General features: G+C 43.2%; 1 protein-coding gene across 1 annotated transcript; it reads right to left on the bottom strand.

Annotated features, from left to right (window-relative positions):
- Positions 1-272: 272 nt before the first annotated feature.
- On the bottom strand, positions 273-8,874 carry RP9 (RP9 pre-mRNA splicing factor). The gene is made up of 6 exons (XM_082499448.1): positions 8,602-8,874; positions 6,471-6,501; positions 5,583-5,712; positions 5,174-5,265; positions 3,681-3,742; positions 273-2,531 (listed from the first exon to the last, which is right to left on the bottom strand). The coding sequence occupies exons 1-6, from the start codon at positions 8,796-8,798 to the stop codon at positions 2,315-2,317; spliced, it is 729 nt and encodes a 242-aa protein (XP_082355574.1). The 5' UTR covers positions 8,799-8,874; the 3' UTR covers positions 273-2,314.
- Between the last annotated feature and the right edge of the window lie 7,171 nt (positions 8,875-16,045).

Consider the following 16,045-nt stretch of genomic DNA (forward strand, 5'->3'; position numbering starts at 1 on the left):
CTACAAGCAGTAGAGGCCAAGACAGCACTTTGGTGAAGTAACAGAACCACTGCCACTAGAGTTTGCACTGCTCTGTTGTGTAGGAATCCACTACTGACCATGAGTAGAAAAAGAAACTGGGTTAAACAGTGATTTGGTATCTCAAAAGAAACTTTTACGTTGCATTGATATAAGTTACGGAAGGGTCTTGTACAGTATTTTTGATTGTTCAAATAGTAAACCCTGGTATGTAAAATGGGAAGGACCCATCAACAAGAAATAGGATGACAGACTAAGGAAAAACTGAATTTGCTTTTATTGAACTAAACTTCAGAAGACTCTTAAATGACAAAAGCTAAAGTAACTGAAGAAACCTTTAGGTTTGCACTGTTCTAGACAAACTTCAGTAAGAATTCTCTTGGAATGCATCAGGTGAATGCTAGCTGTGGGTTCCAGCATCTGTCTAATGATCATCAATGCTACAAATGCAAGGATTTTCTCCACACCAAATGTGGCAGTACAGGCCATTATAAATCTCCTCATGTTATTTCAGCTGTTAAATCTCTTTCTGGTGAAAGAGCCAGAAGCTTTGAATTCATTGATGCTGATGCTGATACAGGGAACTGTCAGGAACTACCAGCAAATCCCATCACAGGGAGATTTGCTAAGTAATACCGGAGGATAAAACACAAATGTGCATTCAAACTCTGGGAAAAAGATAAAGAATATTTTTGTACGTAGGCCTTGGCTACCTTGTTTTTCCCCAGAACATATTATGAATGACTGGCAAGAAATGGGGGTTTATTTTTACTAAATGACTCAGATATGTAGGAGGGAAAAAACACATTTTAATGTATAGTTTCCCCTGTCCCTTTTTCCAAAGCTCTCAGGACAAAAAAAAATATATAATATTAAATGCATTTTAGTCTAAGGTTCCTTGATTTCACTGTTAATGTTCACTCTACTGCTGTTAGAACTTCATCATGGGTTGTTGGGTTGTTTTGATTTTTTTTTTCAATATAAGCATAAGCACAGAGACTAAGTTCTATATAAATCCTTCCTAGTCCTTTCAAAGCAAATCTATTTTTCTTTCTCCTTTTGCAGAGTACTAATATACATCATCTAGGTCCTCAAATCACAGCTTTGTACCACTGTACCTTGAGGTTCCAAAAAGAGACGCTTACTCTAAGTGCGGTTTATAGCTATCTCAATCTTTCTACTCAAGTCTGCAAGATTACTTAAAAGAGTGGTCAGTCTACAAGGTCAATTAAGTACAGAAAATTTTCCCTTCTTCATGCTTACAAGTTCTTTACTACTGTTCTGTGGTTTTCATGCGTATAGCAGAAAATCATTCTTGTGGGATGATGCATAAAATACTACTACATAAAATAATTCTAGTAAACATAAAAAGTAAGTTGGAATTTATTTCCCCAAGCCTTTTTAAAAGGAAAAAAAAAATCCTGAAGTGTATCAAAACAACTGATACTGAAGTATATGTAGAAATTAATATTTTTCATTTCTAACATGAAAACCCCCTTTCAAATAACTAAAACCACTACCTCTTTACAGTAACATTGAACATCTAACATCATTACACTTGGCTCCTACTCCTATAGTTTGGAGAATGCTTTAGGTATTGCAGAACTGTGCGTATTAATGGCAATGATGTTGAGATTTTGCTACACAAAAACAATCAAGTCTTGCTGACACTGCAATTTTGTCTTAAAATAAATCCCCTTGATTAACTTTTCCCCCTCCTTCAGCAGTGCTCTTTATTTCCCTAGCTGCCAGTACTAGGATAAGTACAGTGAACTTCAGCACATAGGCAGTATACAGAGAAAAAAAAATACAGTACAACCTACTTATTATAAGCACTGTAAGTGAACTGCCAGTGCCCTGCACGGTGCAAACTGCAGTCCCATTACAATGAGGCTTTGTATATAACAAAATAACTTAATGGAGGGAGAAAAGACACTTCGATAGACAGTCTGCTGAATTCTGCAGATTTGTTGGTGATATCTTGGTAGTCACAGCTTTCTGCTGATAGTCATATGCGGCAACACAGAGGCCCGATTTGACCAAGACAGATGACCATTAGCACAGGTTTTACAGTATAAAGATATGGTTGACTGAGTATCATTTAATGCAGCTCTCTTCCTTCTGGCTGCAGCACTGCAGAGGGGCAGAAGAGGACAGCCAGTGTAGGATGCTGTATGTATCCACCTGTATGTTCTAAGTTTAATAAAGCCCTTTCTGGTGGTTTCTTCTTCATTCTTTGGATCTTTCCTTGCAGTTCACAAGTAGAGGTCAATCAGCATGCAGCAGGTGACTGCTGTCAGTCAGATTCTGACTTCTCATTAGATTTAGATGATTTATGCTTTCTTTTCTTCTTCTTCTTCTTTTCTTTTTTTTTCTTTTCCTTCTTTCTCTTTTTTTTCTTGTGTTTATCTCTACATTCTGAGGAAGTGGAGCTGCTGCCATCTTCATCATCCTCATCACTGTCATCATCTTCTGAAGTAGAGTCCTCCAGGAGCTGCTTCAGTTGCTGTATCCTGAGTTTAAAAAATGCGAATAAGAATCCCTTCTAGCTCTCCTCTACCTGTAATAATTTATTCTAGCTTCAATCTGTTTCCTTCCTAGCTTGAGAAATGAAAGCTGCATGCAAAAGCCAGGGGAACACTTCCTCTTTTGCTGAATTACACTCCTGTTACAGTGTTCACAGACTGATACAAGCAACCTCTTTTGGGACAAGCAGACTGTCTGTTCTCAGGGACTTTCCATCCCAAGCGATATTGAGAAATATTTATGTGTGCAAAATAATGAGGCAACAGCTATCACCAGACCACCATAATAAGTTCTATGTTTATCCATACACAGATGCATACTGGGATTATGGTATTATGAAATCCATTGCCCTGCTGATACAGAGATGATGTCAGTGAAGCTGATGGAGTAGATTATACTTTAGATGCAGAGGTATTTTTGACAGGCACTCTTCCTTTGAGCTTTCTAGAATTACTGGCAAATGGGACAAACTACTTGCTTGTTTTCTTATTGTCTTTGGTATCCTCTCCAAGGGTTTGGTTTGGGTTTTTTTTTAAAAAAAAAAAAGTAACACACTCGCAGCAGCAGTACTACCTTATGGGCTACCTATAGTTTGTTCAGTTATTTCATTGTTGCAGTTCAAGAAAGCATTAAAGAACTCTGCTGCTTTGTATATTGAATATATATATATTCAATAATGATCTCACACAAGGAACATCAGGTGCCTAGAACTAGCTTTCTAAATCCACCCCTTCATGTCTACTGAAGGTACTCTGATGTACCAAATTTTAGAAAACACCTCAGTGAAGTTAGTGAAAGAAGAAAAAAATAAAACACACCAAACTGCTTTTTACGCCAACAAAAACTAAACTCAAGTACCTTAATATTATGGCATAAATGAATATGACTCCTCTTTAAACTTTGTTTTGGGAAAAAATATAGAAGCTAGTAGAATTAAAGAGGTAGGAAGCAGTATTGAGTGATTATTGAGAAAGTAGAAATGAATTAGTGCCTGCCAAAACAAAGAAACTGCCATTTAAAAACATATTTTGACTTGGTTAAGGGTAGCTTATATTTAAATGTCACCTATACATTAGTATCATGTTATCAAAATGAAAACCAAATTGAAACACAGTTTACTACAGAAACACACTTACCTCATTTCTTTTTCATGACGTTTATTTTCCCTTATTATATCATACATGGGATCTTCATGTGCCTTTAAAGGGGAAAACAGAAAATGCAATGTTGGCAAAGAAAAGTATTTATCACTGGCTGTTGTATTTCTTAAAAAAATAAACCAAATGCAAGAGGCTTTTATCAAAAGATGAAATACATTTAGCGAGGTCTGAATTCACAAGTATACTCTCAGATGTAACTTCATTAATCTGAACTGTTTTTTTTTTACTTTAGGAAAAGCTTATCTAGTTACACCACCATTGAAGGGGACTCTCCTCATAAGCTACCTCTCTCCCTCTCCAATCACAGTTAACTAAGAAAACCCCATACATATACTATAGGAATAGCTAGGCATAGAAGGAATACTGACGTTCAGAATAATGAGCTATGCCCTTATAGCATATTTTAAAAACCTGGATACAAACAGGAATACAGGAGCAAGAAATATAAGACAAATAGATAATGAAGTTAGAGTTGTCCTAACATGCTATGTGCTACCACTATTGGTTCTTAAATCAGTTATTTTTAATTTAAACAGGTATTGCAGCAAAAGATTGTTGTGAAGGAAGATAGCAAACAAATTCTGCAGATATTTAAGGTGAGTTCATGCCATGCAAGAATGCAGCAAAAACATGTGGTGATCATTTCCATTGGAAGATTCAGCAAACAAGTTCAACAGAGAGGAGATATCAGACGTTGACCAGAGGTGGGAATTAAAATGTCAGTACCCAATGAAAGATGTTGGAAATGCACCACAAAGGGCCTTGGACATACAGCAACGGTTTGGTGCAGCAGAGAAGCCGCCTGAGTAAAAATGAAGACCAGAGGCAATCTAGTCATGGGAGCTGGTTAAAAATACTCTTTGCAGTAGCATTCTAATTGGACAGAATAAGTTCAGATTGCATTTTTCAAGGATAGAATTGAGGACATAAGAAACAAAGTGATGAGAGCTTGAAATATAGTTGAACAATGCAGAGCAACAGGAAAAGTTAAAGAGGTCACGCAGAAAGAATCTGCAGAACTGAGATGCAGCCTCGTGTAGCAAGAGATCAGACTTGTAGACAATGACTGGATTACAGACCTAGACAACAGGCTTCATGATGTGGTTGTTCACAGTGACAGTGGAAGGCTTGAAGCGGCTGTAATGTGGGCAGCTCAAGCTTGACTAAACATTTTTTGTTACGTTGACATTTTAATCACAAAAACTGAATACAATGGTTGAAACAGGTTCTCGAAGATATCCAATTTAAATGTAAAAATTATTAATTTTCCTCTCGAAGAGTAGATTTTCTGCAAAGTAGTCAAACATCCAACCACATCTGTAGCTTTTCTTTATTAGGAGATTTTCGGCATCTATATTATACTAGAGACAGAGGAAAACTCCTTAATAACAGGCTTCTCTTCACTTGCAAGATTATGCATCATCAATATTAAAAAATATAAGCAATAATACCACAGTATTTGTACTCACTACTCTAAATTGTTCCAATTTCTGATTGCCTTTAATAAAGAATGGGCATTCTTTATCTCCTGTTCTGTGTCCATAACGTTTACATCTCCAACCTTTAAAAAATAGAAGCAGCAGTAAATTGCATCTCTGAGGCAGATCAGAAGAAGGAAAAAAAAAAAAGCATATTTATGGAAAATATTTTCATTTTGTTGAAACAAATACATACACATATTATGTTGACAAATGTAATATCCATAATATGAATTTTATGCATTTTATTACAGCCTTCAAGGTATCGGTTGCTTTTATATCAGTATGATGCAAATCTACCTGGACCTTGTCATTTGTCCACCAGACATTCTGCCCTCCCCCAGAGTAAACGGATGGCTATATGAAGGTCCAATGACATCTGGAATATTTTCAGCCTTACACTGCATGACTTTGACTTCTTTTCCCAAAGGCATCCAAAGCCCTTTTGTTGGGGCATGTGCCAGGAATTCTCGTGCACTTTCATTGCCTGGTACATCAGGTATGCAGTCTTCTGGTTTTGTTTCATTCTCCTGGGGAAAACGATAAGGACAATAAAATCACTTTTTCTTTCTTAACTTTGTAAAAATTAATACTCCAAGTATGCAGGCCTTCACTTAACATGGAGCCTATTTCCACTGCAACATTTCTTTTTCTTGTAACACACAAAGGATCCAAAATACCTGACTCTTTTAACAGCATTAAATAATTTTCTTTTTCCCTCACCCTTGAATTTTCCAGTCTGAACCTTATTGCCATATTAATTCCGTGCCTTCCCATTTATTTTAGCAATTTATTTAAATAAATAAATAACATAAACAAAAACTTAATAGACAAGCACAGACTTTTCCCACTAACAAGACATAACAATTAAAAACAGCTTTTACAATGCAGAGCAGTATTTTTTAGGTTAAAAGCACTAGATGATGGCTAAGGTATGTAAATTTCAGAAGAGCAATGATCATTATGAAAGGAAACTATTTTTACACACACATTTGAGCATAAGCAATGGAGAAGAATGCTGAAGAGATGTCATGCAAACTGAAGATCTGCTTCGCCATAAATGACTCCCCTCTATCTGCACTATTAAATACTGCATTAAGTTTGCATGCTAAGAGGTGATGAAAGAACTGGTATCATCCTATCTGATTCAGAGCTCTGAGTTTTCCTCTGGAAAAGTTCTCTCTGTAATTTATACAGGTAACGTAGACACTTAAGATAAACGTCTAAAAGACAGGTTCTGTGAAAATCCCTCATAATGCTAAAAATTTACTGCAATATATTTACCAACCTTTATTAGCCCCGGGGGAGGTTTCTCATAGCTGAAAAACAATAGAAATATTGTTACCCTGCAGCTTAGCACAGACAAATAAATTGAGAAAATACAGTATTTCAATGGTATGGAGTTAAAACCTTCACCTCACATTTTCCCTTAAATTTGACTCTATCAATAATCACCAAGAACTGCAGCAGAATACATACCTGGGTGCAAGCAGACTGAGAGACAGTGCTTGTCATATCACCACATGCGTCTCTTGCAACCATCCTTCAGATTCATAGTCTTGTGGGGGAACAACTACTTTCATTGTACTGCTTTTCAGGCATGTGTGGTACATCCAATTGGACTTCAGTTACTGTAAATGCTCAATTCTCTCTTCTTTTTCCTGTAGCACCCCTCCCCAAGATCTCACTGATACAAATGTCTTTACTCCAGCACTGCTTGATCGAACCTTTGACCAAAGTACCATCTTTCCTGCAGCATTTCTCTAGATTTAATAGTAGATATAAAATTTATTAAAATCCAAATAGCTAGCAGGTGCTATGTAGAGCACAGCAAGTGAGAAAGTACATGTTCTCAGGAGTTAAATGCCAACACACTATGAAATGGTCTTTATAACTTTATGAGTTCTGCTTAGTGCATTTCACAACAGATTTTTACTTTCACTTGGAAAGTTATAAAACCCTACATTCTTGTGAACACATAGAATGGTTTAAGTTGGAAGGGACCTTAACATCATCTAGTTCCAACCCCCCTGTCATGGGCAAAGGCACCTTCCACTATACCTGGTTGCTCAAAGCCCCATCCAACATGGCCTTGAACACTTCCAGGGATGGGGCATCCACAACTTCCCTGGGCAATTCGATCCAGTGCCTCACCACCCTCAGAGTGAAAAAATTCTTCCTAATATCTTATTCTAAATCTCCCCTCTTCCAGTTTGAAGCCATTCCCCCTCGTCCTTACATGCCCTTGTAATAAGTCCCTCTTCAGCTGTCTTGTAGGCCCCCTTCAGATACTGGAAAGCTGCTATAAGATCTCTCCAGAGCCTTCTCTCCAGGCTGAACAACCCCAACTCTCTCAGCCTGTCTTCATAGGAGAGGGGCTCCAGACCTCTATCATCTTCATGGCCCTCCTCTGGACCTGTTCCAAGAGGTCCATATCCTTCTTATGTTGAGGACTCCAGAGCTGGACACAGTACTCCAGGTGGGGTCTCACGAGAGTAAAGAGGCGGAATCACCTCCCTCAACCTGGTGGCCACGCTTCTTTTGACGCAGCCTAGGATACGGTTGGCCTTCTGGGCTACAAGCACACATTGCTGGCTCATGTTGAGCTTCTCATCCATCAACACCCCCAAGTCCTTCTCCTCAGGGCTGCTCTCAATCCATTCTCTGCCCAGCCTGTATTTGTGCTTGGGATTGCCCTGACCCATGTGCAGGACCTTGCAATTGGCCTTGTTGAACTTCATGAGGTTTGCACAGGCCCACCTCTCCAGCCCGCTCTGGATGGCATCCCTCCCCTCCAGCCTGTCGACTGCTCCACAGAGCTTGGTGTCACCAGTGAACGTTCTGATCTTTTTATTCCATTAAACCCCTTTCAGTGAAACAGCATAGGCCTTTCACAGCACTGCGGGCTACTGATGGACCCATCAGGCAGCTCTCAAACCTTTTTATCTCTCTCTTTTTTATTTTTATAATCCACTCTAGGGGAAACCAGCCGAGCAACTACATTGCAACTCCCGAACTTGTAGGAACCTGGAAGAGATCCATTTACCGCCCCCCCCCCCCCCAACAAGTCGCTGTTGAGGTGACCGGGCAGCTTTGCCCCGCGGGGAGCACGGCGCTGCTGTGACCCACCGGCGCCTTTCGAGGCAGCCGAGGGAGACACCCCCCGCACCGACACGGCGGGCCCACAACCCGCTTTACCCATTAGAAAAAGAAAAAGAAAAAGAAAAAGAAAAAGAAAAAAGAAAAAAGAAAAAAGAAAAAAGAAAAAAGAAAAAAGAAAAAGCCACACATTTCTAAACCCCCAACCTCGCCCTGGAAACCAGCCCCAGACACCGGCGGGGTGGGCTCAGAGCACAGCCCCGGGGTGGGGGGCGTGTGGGAGCGTCCCGGCGGGCATCCTCCCCTCCTCCGCTCCTTACAAGGACTCCAGGTGCTGGAGCTTCTGCAGCTGCTGCGCCTCCTGCCGCTTCCGTTTCCTCTCATGCCGGTCCTGCGTCCTGCCACCGCTCGCCGCCGGCTCCGCATGGCTCTTGGGCCGCGCCTGGCTGCCCCTCGCCGCTTTTTCTCCTTCTTCTTCCTCCTCCTTCTCCTGCCCCCTTCGCGCCCTGTGGGACATCGGCGCGGCGGACGGCGAGGGCCGCGGCGGCGGCGACGCCCCCTTTCCCGCCTCTCCTCTCCTCTCCTCTCCCCTCCCCTCCCCGCTTTCCACCCTCCCCATTTCTGTTTCACTTCCCCTGCCGGTCAAGGACCCACTTCCTCCGGCGGCGGCGACGCGGCACCGGCGGGCAGCGCCCCCTCCGCCCGCCGCCACGGCCGCCCGCGCCGCGGCCTGCCCTCGTCCGGTCCACTGTGTCCCCCCCCCGCCCCGGGCCCGGACGGGCGGGAGGAGCAGCTCCCCGCCCCCCCCGCCTCAGCTCTCCCGCCGCTGCCTCAGGCGGCCCCGCTGGGGTGAGGCGGCAAGAAGGCCTCGTCGGGCTGCCTGTCGCTCTTCCCGGGGATTTAAAGCTAATTGGTGGGATGCTGTGCTTTCAAAACAGCCATGTTTTAGAGAAAAACACCTCAGCGCCACAATCATACACGCACGGGGGCTAAAGGGAGGGGGATATCAGAGAATCGCAGAATGGTCAGGGTTGGAAAGGACCTCTGGAGATCATCTAGTCCAACCTCCTCTGACAGGGCAGGCTCACCTAGAGCAGGTTGGACAGGAGCGCATCCAGGCGGGTTTTGAATGTCTCCAGAGAAGGAGACCCCACAGCCTCTCTGGGCAGCCTGTGCCAGTGCTCTGCCACCCTCAAAGTATAGAAGTATTTCCTCAACCTGTTGAGACGGCATTTCCTGTGTTCCAGTTTGTGCCCGTTGCCCCTTGTTCTGTCACCAGGCACCACTGAAGAGAGTCTGGCCCCATCCTCTTGACATCCACCCTTTAGATATTTATAAGCGTTGATGAGATCCCTTCTCAGTCGTCTCTTCTCCAGGCTAAACAAACCCAGGTCTCTCTGCCTTTCCTCATGAGAGGTGCTCCAGTCTCTTGATCATCTTTGTAGCCCTCCACTGGTGTCTCTTGTCTGTCCTTGAACTGTGTTGAACCTTGTGTTCCTGGTCTGTCTTGAACTGGAGGGTCCACAACTGGACACAGTACTCCAGATGCAGCCTCACCAGGGCAAAGTAGAGGGGGAGGATGACCTCCCTCGACAAGCTGGCCATGCTCTTTTTAATGCACTCCAGGAGACCATTGGCCTTCTTGGCCACAAGGGCACATTGCTGGCTCATGGTCAGCTTGTCCACCAGGACTCCCAGGTCCCTCTCTGCAGAGCTGCTGTCCGGCAGGTCAACCCCTAACCTGTACTGGTGCATGGGGTTATCCCTCCCTAATTGCAGGACCCTACACTTGCCCTTGTTGAACTTCATTAGGTTCCTTTCTGCCCTGTCCAGGTCTCACTGAATGGTAGCACAGCCTTCTGGTGTGTCAGCCACTCCTCCCAGTTTTGTGTCATCAGCAAACTTGCTGAGGGTATACTCTGTCCCCTCTTTCAGGTTTTTGATGAGTTTGTTGAACAAGACTGGACCCATATGGTGGTGGGCCAGCCAAGAGGCGTTGGGGAGCTGGCATCCCAGGGCAGAGAGGGAGGTTGAGGGGGTCAACCCCCTCACCGAGGCCTCGGGGATGGTTGGGTATGAAGCTGAGGGTCGTCTGGGAGCGGAGGAGAGCAGAAAGGTGTGCAAGGAGGGCCCCCGTCAATGGTCACAGTCCACAGCTTGCCAGAGGCTAAAATGCATGTGGATGGAGGGAGGAGAAAGTCAGGACCACCTCTTGCAGCATCCAGAAGGCACAAGTTGGGTTTGTGGTTGTTTTTTGTTTGTTTGTTTGTTTGTTTTTAATGGGTGGGTTGGTGCCCACAGGAGGTACATGTTGGTTATGGGGCAGGGTCTAGCCAGGGGCCTTTGAAGGCCTGGCTGGAGCCATGCTGCTGTGGCCAGAGCTGCCTGACCAGGAAAGGGCAACTCCCTCCTCTTCAGTGTGTGAGCACCCCCAGAGAGCTGAACCTGCCCCCCGATCCTGCAGTTTCCTACCCCAGCCGTTATCTTTCTGTTGCAGGATGAGGAATGGAGGTAGGTTGGGGCTGGGAAGACGAAGCTTGAACCGCTACTTTAGCCTCATGCTGAAGTTCAAGGGCAGGGGAGATTTCTGGAATTGCTGAAGAGCTGAGTGAAAGACAAAAAATATATCTTAGCCATCCAGGAACTGAAGGTGATTTTAGCTGGTCATCTTAGTGCTTCAAAAGTGCATGTCAAAGGCAAAGGATGCTGTTTGCTGGTCATTACTATTACAGCACCCTGTGGTTCTAAAGTACAAGATGAAAATAGTCATAAAAAACTTATATTTTACGACGGAAATACCAATCTTTGGGTTTGTTTAACAATGTGATATTATTAAGCAAGCACTACTTTAATATTTTAGGTTCTACTTGGTAAAACATAACTTATTTGGGACAAAAGATCACGTGTCTCATTTCTCACTTGCATTCAGCTAAGTGGCTGCCATTGTAACATCAGATCCTGAGAAAATGGTTTTGTCCAGTTAATTCTGTCATAGGATTCTGTCTTGCAAGGATTCAGTACTTATTTTAAGGTTTAAACAAAATAATCTAGCTTTTGCATGTCCTGTCACTAATACATAGTATTGATGAAGGTTTGTATTTCACACACCAAATTCTGTAGGTTTGCTGGCACCAGGAAGAATGCAGCAACCATTCTACCGCAAAAAAACACTCAGCAGCAAAGCAACATAATCTTGCAGATACACTTCTCAAAAGACCCTGACTTCTGCTCTTCATAAACTAATTCCAATATGTCCATCTGGCTGAGATCTCATCAGGTGGCACGTAAGTTGTGAGAAAAGCTTTTTCATTCATCCCATGGGTCTGTAGTTTGCTTGTGTGATTTGCTTAGCAGTGAGCCTTTCGGGAGTTTTATTAGTAGCCTTTCTCTGGGCCTAATGTGAGGAGAAGAGGCTGAGTTGCTGCCTTCTCAAGACATGGCAGATTGCAGCGGTTGACCCGAGGTGCAAAACTCAGTGAAGTCCTCTTGCCTAAAGGTTCACCAGCAAAATCAGTTTATCTGAGTTAAATATTTGTCTGTCTATGCTTAGTATGAAGTAAATGGGAGGTAATGTGATTTAAGGTAATCCGCTATAGAGCAGGTTAAGCAGACAACTTGATGTTTGCTGGAGGCTAAGAGATGTACTGCTGTGACACTGCTAGCATGTGGTCACACGTCAAATTGCAATCAGTCCCTTGCATGGTCATGTATGTTCAAGCAACAAGTGAGGAAGGAGAAATATTTTGAGGTGTCGCAATTACATTTTAAATGTCTGGAAGAACTTTAAGTGAGACACGGTATCATTTTTTCATTCTATTTAGCGAAATGGCAATAGTTACTAAAAGTTACGTACCAGCTGGGCGGATGCCCACTAAACAGAGACTTTATTTTGGCAGCAAACTCAAGTGATATAATGGACTGTTTTAACCCCCCTTTCACTCCAGTGTTATTTTGCTATTTTCAAGTACCTTTTTACTTTGCGTTTTCAAACAAACAGATTAGTCAGACTCTGAAACAGCTTTCCAGAGCATTAGGACAGTGACAGAAAACCTAATGAATTGTAAGATGGAGACTTTCCAGTTTATGAACGGTATTCTGTGGAAGGGATGTGTGCAATAGCAGAAGAGACAGGTGTCCTCCAGAAACCCTACCAGTCTCGCTTTCGTACATCCTTGACTGCCCTAGCTTGGCTGAAGTAAGAAGAGTTCTGCATGATTGGAGCAGGTACGGGCCTGGCTTAGATGACCTCAGATTCAATGACTTCAGCCTTGACAAAATAATTGGCATAAATTCAGGAACTAAGCGCACAGTCTCAACAGAAGTGTGGGGCTGCAAGTGGCGGCAGAAGGACAGACCATGGTATGTTGTCCTCTTCTTACTGTTAAGCCCATGAGAGCTTGGATGCGTTCTTTGCATCCCAGTGGCTTGTATGTCCAGGCCCTAATTTCTGAGCAGGTCAGGGCATTTGTGGAATACTCTTTACTGCAGTAACTTAATGGGGCACACAGAAGGTAAAATTAGATAGGTACATGTCCTGGTTTGAGCAACACAGGGCTAATTTCTCTTCCAATGCTTGGGAAAACTGCACTTTTGGAAGACTCTAGTGTCTTAATTTGTGAAAATATTTCCTTTGAAGCCAGCTACGGTATGCGGGTTTCATGGTCTCAGTGTTTTCGAGCTCACCAGGTGTGATGGGATGAGGAGGAGTGAGACCTGGGCACTTGACCCAAGCTGGCCAACAGGATTATTTCATACCATGAATGTCACATTCCATATAAATGAGAAAGTTTGCTGTGAAGTTCTGTCTTCCTTGATAGTGGCAATCCTAAGAACTTCTTGCCCTGTTGCTGGACCCCTGAGTCCTTCCCTTCCTCCCAAAGCCGTAGCGCTGGCAGTGTCCGACATTTGCTGTCCACTGCTGGGAGTGCACAGCTTCCTACTGATAGAATGGGCTGAGTATAATCCTTCTAGATTTTATATTGGTATCAGGATCAGTATTTGCTCTTTGTTATTATTAATGTTAATTATTTAGTCTGATTCTATTAAATCTTTTTATATTTCAACCCTCATGTTTTCTTGGTTTTTCCCCGATTCCTCTTCCTGGGTGGGGAGGGGTCATCGGGTGATAGAATAATTGTCTAAATGACAATAAATTGTTGTGGCTTTCTCAAACCGTAGCAGTACCTAAATCTGCTCAGCCACAGTGGTTTAAATGTGTTCTTTCTTTGGCTTGATACAAATAATTTTCTAGTGCATTTCCTCATCTGTCTTAGGAATGAACTTTATCACTTCATTACCCAGCCCAGAAGTACCTAGCTGTAAGGTCAGACTTTTTTACCCCCCCTTTTTAATAGCAGGAGATTATTTAAAGCTGAAGGTAGCTCCAAAGTTTCTTTTTCCTCCCTTGCTGAGAAAACCCCTGGAATCCTGTGACTGTTGCACACTTACCCAAGGAGACAATTGCTTTTGTATCAGTTGTTAGGAAAGACAAAACAAAATGAATTGTGAAGAATGAGGGAGTAGAAAAAGTGTAATGGTTATTTTCAGTTCTATTTATTCTGGAACAAAGATCCTCAGTATCTGTAAATTGCTTAAATCTGTTTAATTTAAAGGGTTTATATTAGCTGAGGATCTGGTTCCTTGTACTTAGCAAGGTATTTGTTTGAAGTTGATTTGGTTTTGGTTTGTTGTTTGGTTTTGGTTTTTGGTTTGTTTTTTTTTTCCCATTATTTGAATGTGGTGCTTCAGACATTTCAAGAAGTTAATTTTTGGGGAAATGTCTTATTGTAAGAGCTGACTGTCATGGTGCTGTAATTCCAGATTCACCAAAACATCTAAGCAGAAACATTGGAATTGCTGTGGCAATGTGAAGTATCTGAAGGGCCTGTATGTTTCATAATATCCACTATAACTTTATTTTTGTTGTAAACAACTGGATTTCAAATACAAGCGATAATACTGGGGCCAAATTAATTTAGATCTATGTCATCCCATGGGCATCAGCATGCCTGTGAGAGTGTAACCCTGGCAGAATGTCAACCAAGACGTTTTTCTCCACTTTTGGCTGGCTAGAGCTTTGGGCCAGGATCTGTTTCTGATTATGTGTCAGATATTACGCACAGGAGAGGAATCCAGAACCAGTTGTTAGGCTCCATGGGAAGTTAAGCACCTCCTAATGGGATCCAGAAGAAGCAGCAGGCTGAACAGAGCACAGTCTAAATCCAGCATGGCCAGCCCACAGCTGCCTGAAGCTAGCTAGGAAATGTAATAAGTAATTTGGCAAAAATTTTGCTTCAGCTAAAAATGAATGTGTGCTCGCTATGGCTTCAGCTAAGATGGGTGTGTGCTTGCTATGCGTTTGGAAAAGGGATAGTTTTAAATAGGATATCAGACGAAAGCAACAGTTAGAACTACCGAAAATTTGCAGAACAAAGGGTGGTGTAGTTAGCTAAGATAACCACAGAAGTGTAAGGAGTGAAGAAGCCACAAGAAGGACATGGTGATAAAGACTTTGGCCCTCCCTCCATGGACTATCAGGAAGACCCCGGAGGAAGCATGCCGCCTGGGAGGGGGGCATGTTGCATTCCCAGAACTCATTGACTATGTATTTGGGGGTGGGTTGCATTCCCAGAACTCATTGTTTATGTATTTGGGGGTGGGTCGTGTTCCAAAAACTCATTGACTATGCAAACTATGTTCCAAGAAGAAACATGAATAATTATAAGGAATACGAAATAAAAACAAGCGGTTGTAAAGGGAAAAATGAGGCACAGGAGGAGAAACCCCCTGTGTAACTCCCAGCGCTGTAATAAATATTCTTTGCTCCACCGAATTTGCCCCGGACTAAAATTCAATACAGTGAGCGCGTTTCTCACAATTTGGGGGCTCGTCTGGGATACCTGAAGCCCACGTTCGGAGCCTTGGACGGGTGAGTAGACCGGGACGGCGCGCCACTGCTGATTTCAGCAATCCTCGGATTCTCCCCGCCCTCGGTGACGGACCAGCGGCAACAGCCTGGCGAAGGGGCTCGTGGACCAAAGAGGGGTCCCAGGGATAACCGCGGCAGCCGATAACACTTGTGCACGAGACCCGGGTAAGAAAATTGACTGTTAAGTACTACTCGGGCGGCTGGGTGACGGGGGATTGAGAGTGGTGTGAATGAGACGCGGACTAGATCTGCGAAGCGAGTGCGGAGTCTTTCTAACCGCGGTTCCGTATCTCCGCGAGGAGACCGGCCGGTGAAGAGACGAAGCGAAAGGCTGGAGTTGAGAGATCCCCCGGGGAAAAAATTGGGACAAGGGAAAAGTAAAAAGGAATTTAAGGGAAATTCCAGGAATACCTCCAGACAGTCCATTAGGGAGGAAGTTGTTACAATGGGGGCAGGAAGGAGAGTCCTGCACCCGGCATAAAGATAAAGGAAAGAAGATTATATATTGTATGTTTAAATGGACCAAAGAGCCCATAAGGCCAGAGAAGTATTGGCCAAAGTATGATTCTATAGAGGGGTGGCTGTGTCAAGCACTAAATGTATACGTTAACTCTAAAGAATCATTTGATGAAGAAGAAAGCAAGTATGCAGCGTGTTGGAAAGGAGCTGCAGGGATTTTTAAATGGGAAATACAAAAGGAGAAGGAGGAAGACCAGAGACCAGTCTGGGATCCTCTTGAATACTTACCTCCCCATATAACCCAGACCCTCCGGAAAGCGCAAAAGAGCCTCAGGTCCCCGTTAGAAGGGAAAGCCAGAGGAAATGGAGGAGGGAAG

Source organism: Vanellus vanellus (assembly GCF_965231255.1).
Source record: "Vanellus vanellus genome assembly, chromosome: 2".
NCBI classification, from domain to species: domain Eukaryota; kingdom Metazoa; phylum Chordata; class Aves; order Charadriiformes; family Charadriidae; genus Vanellus; species Vanellus vanellus.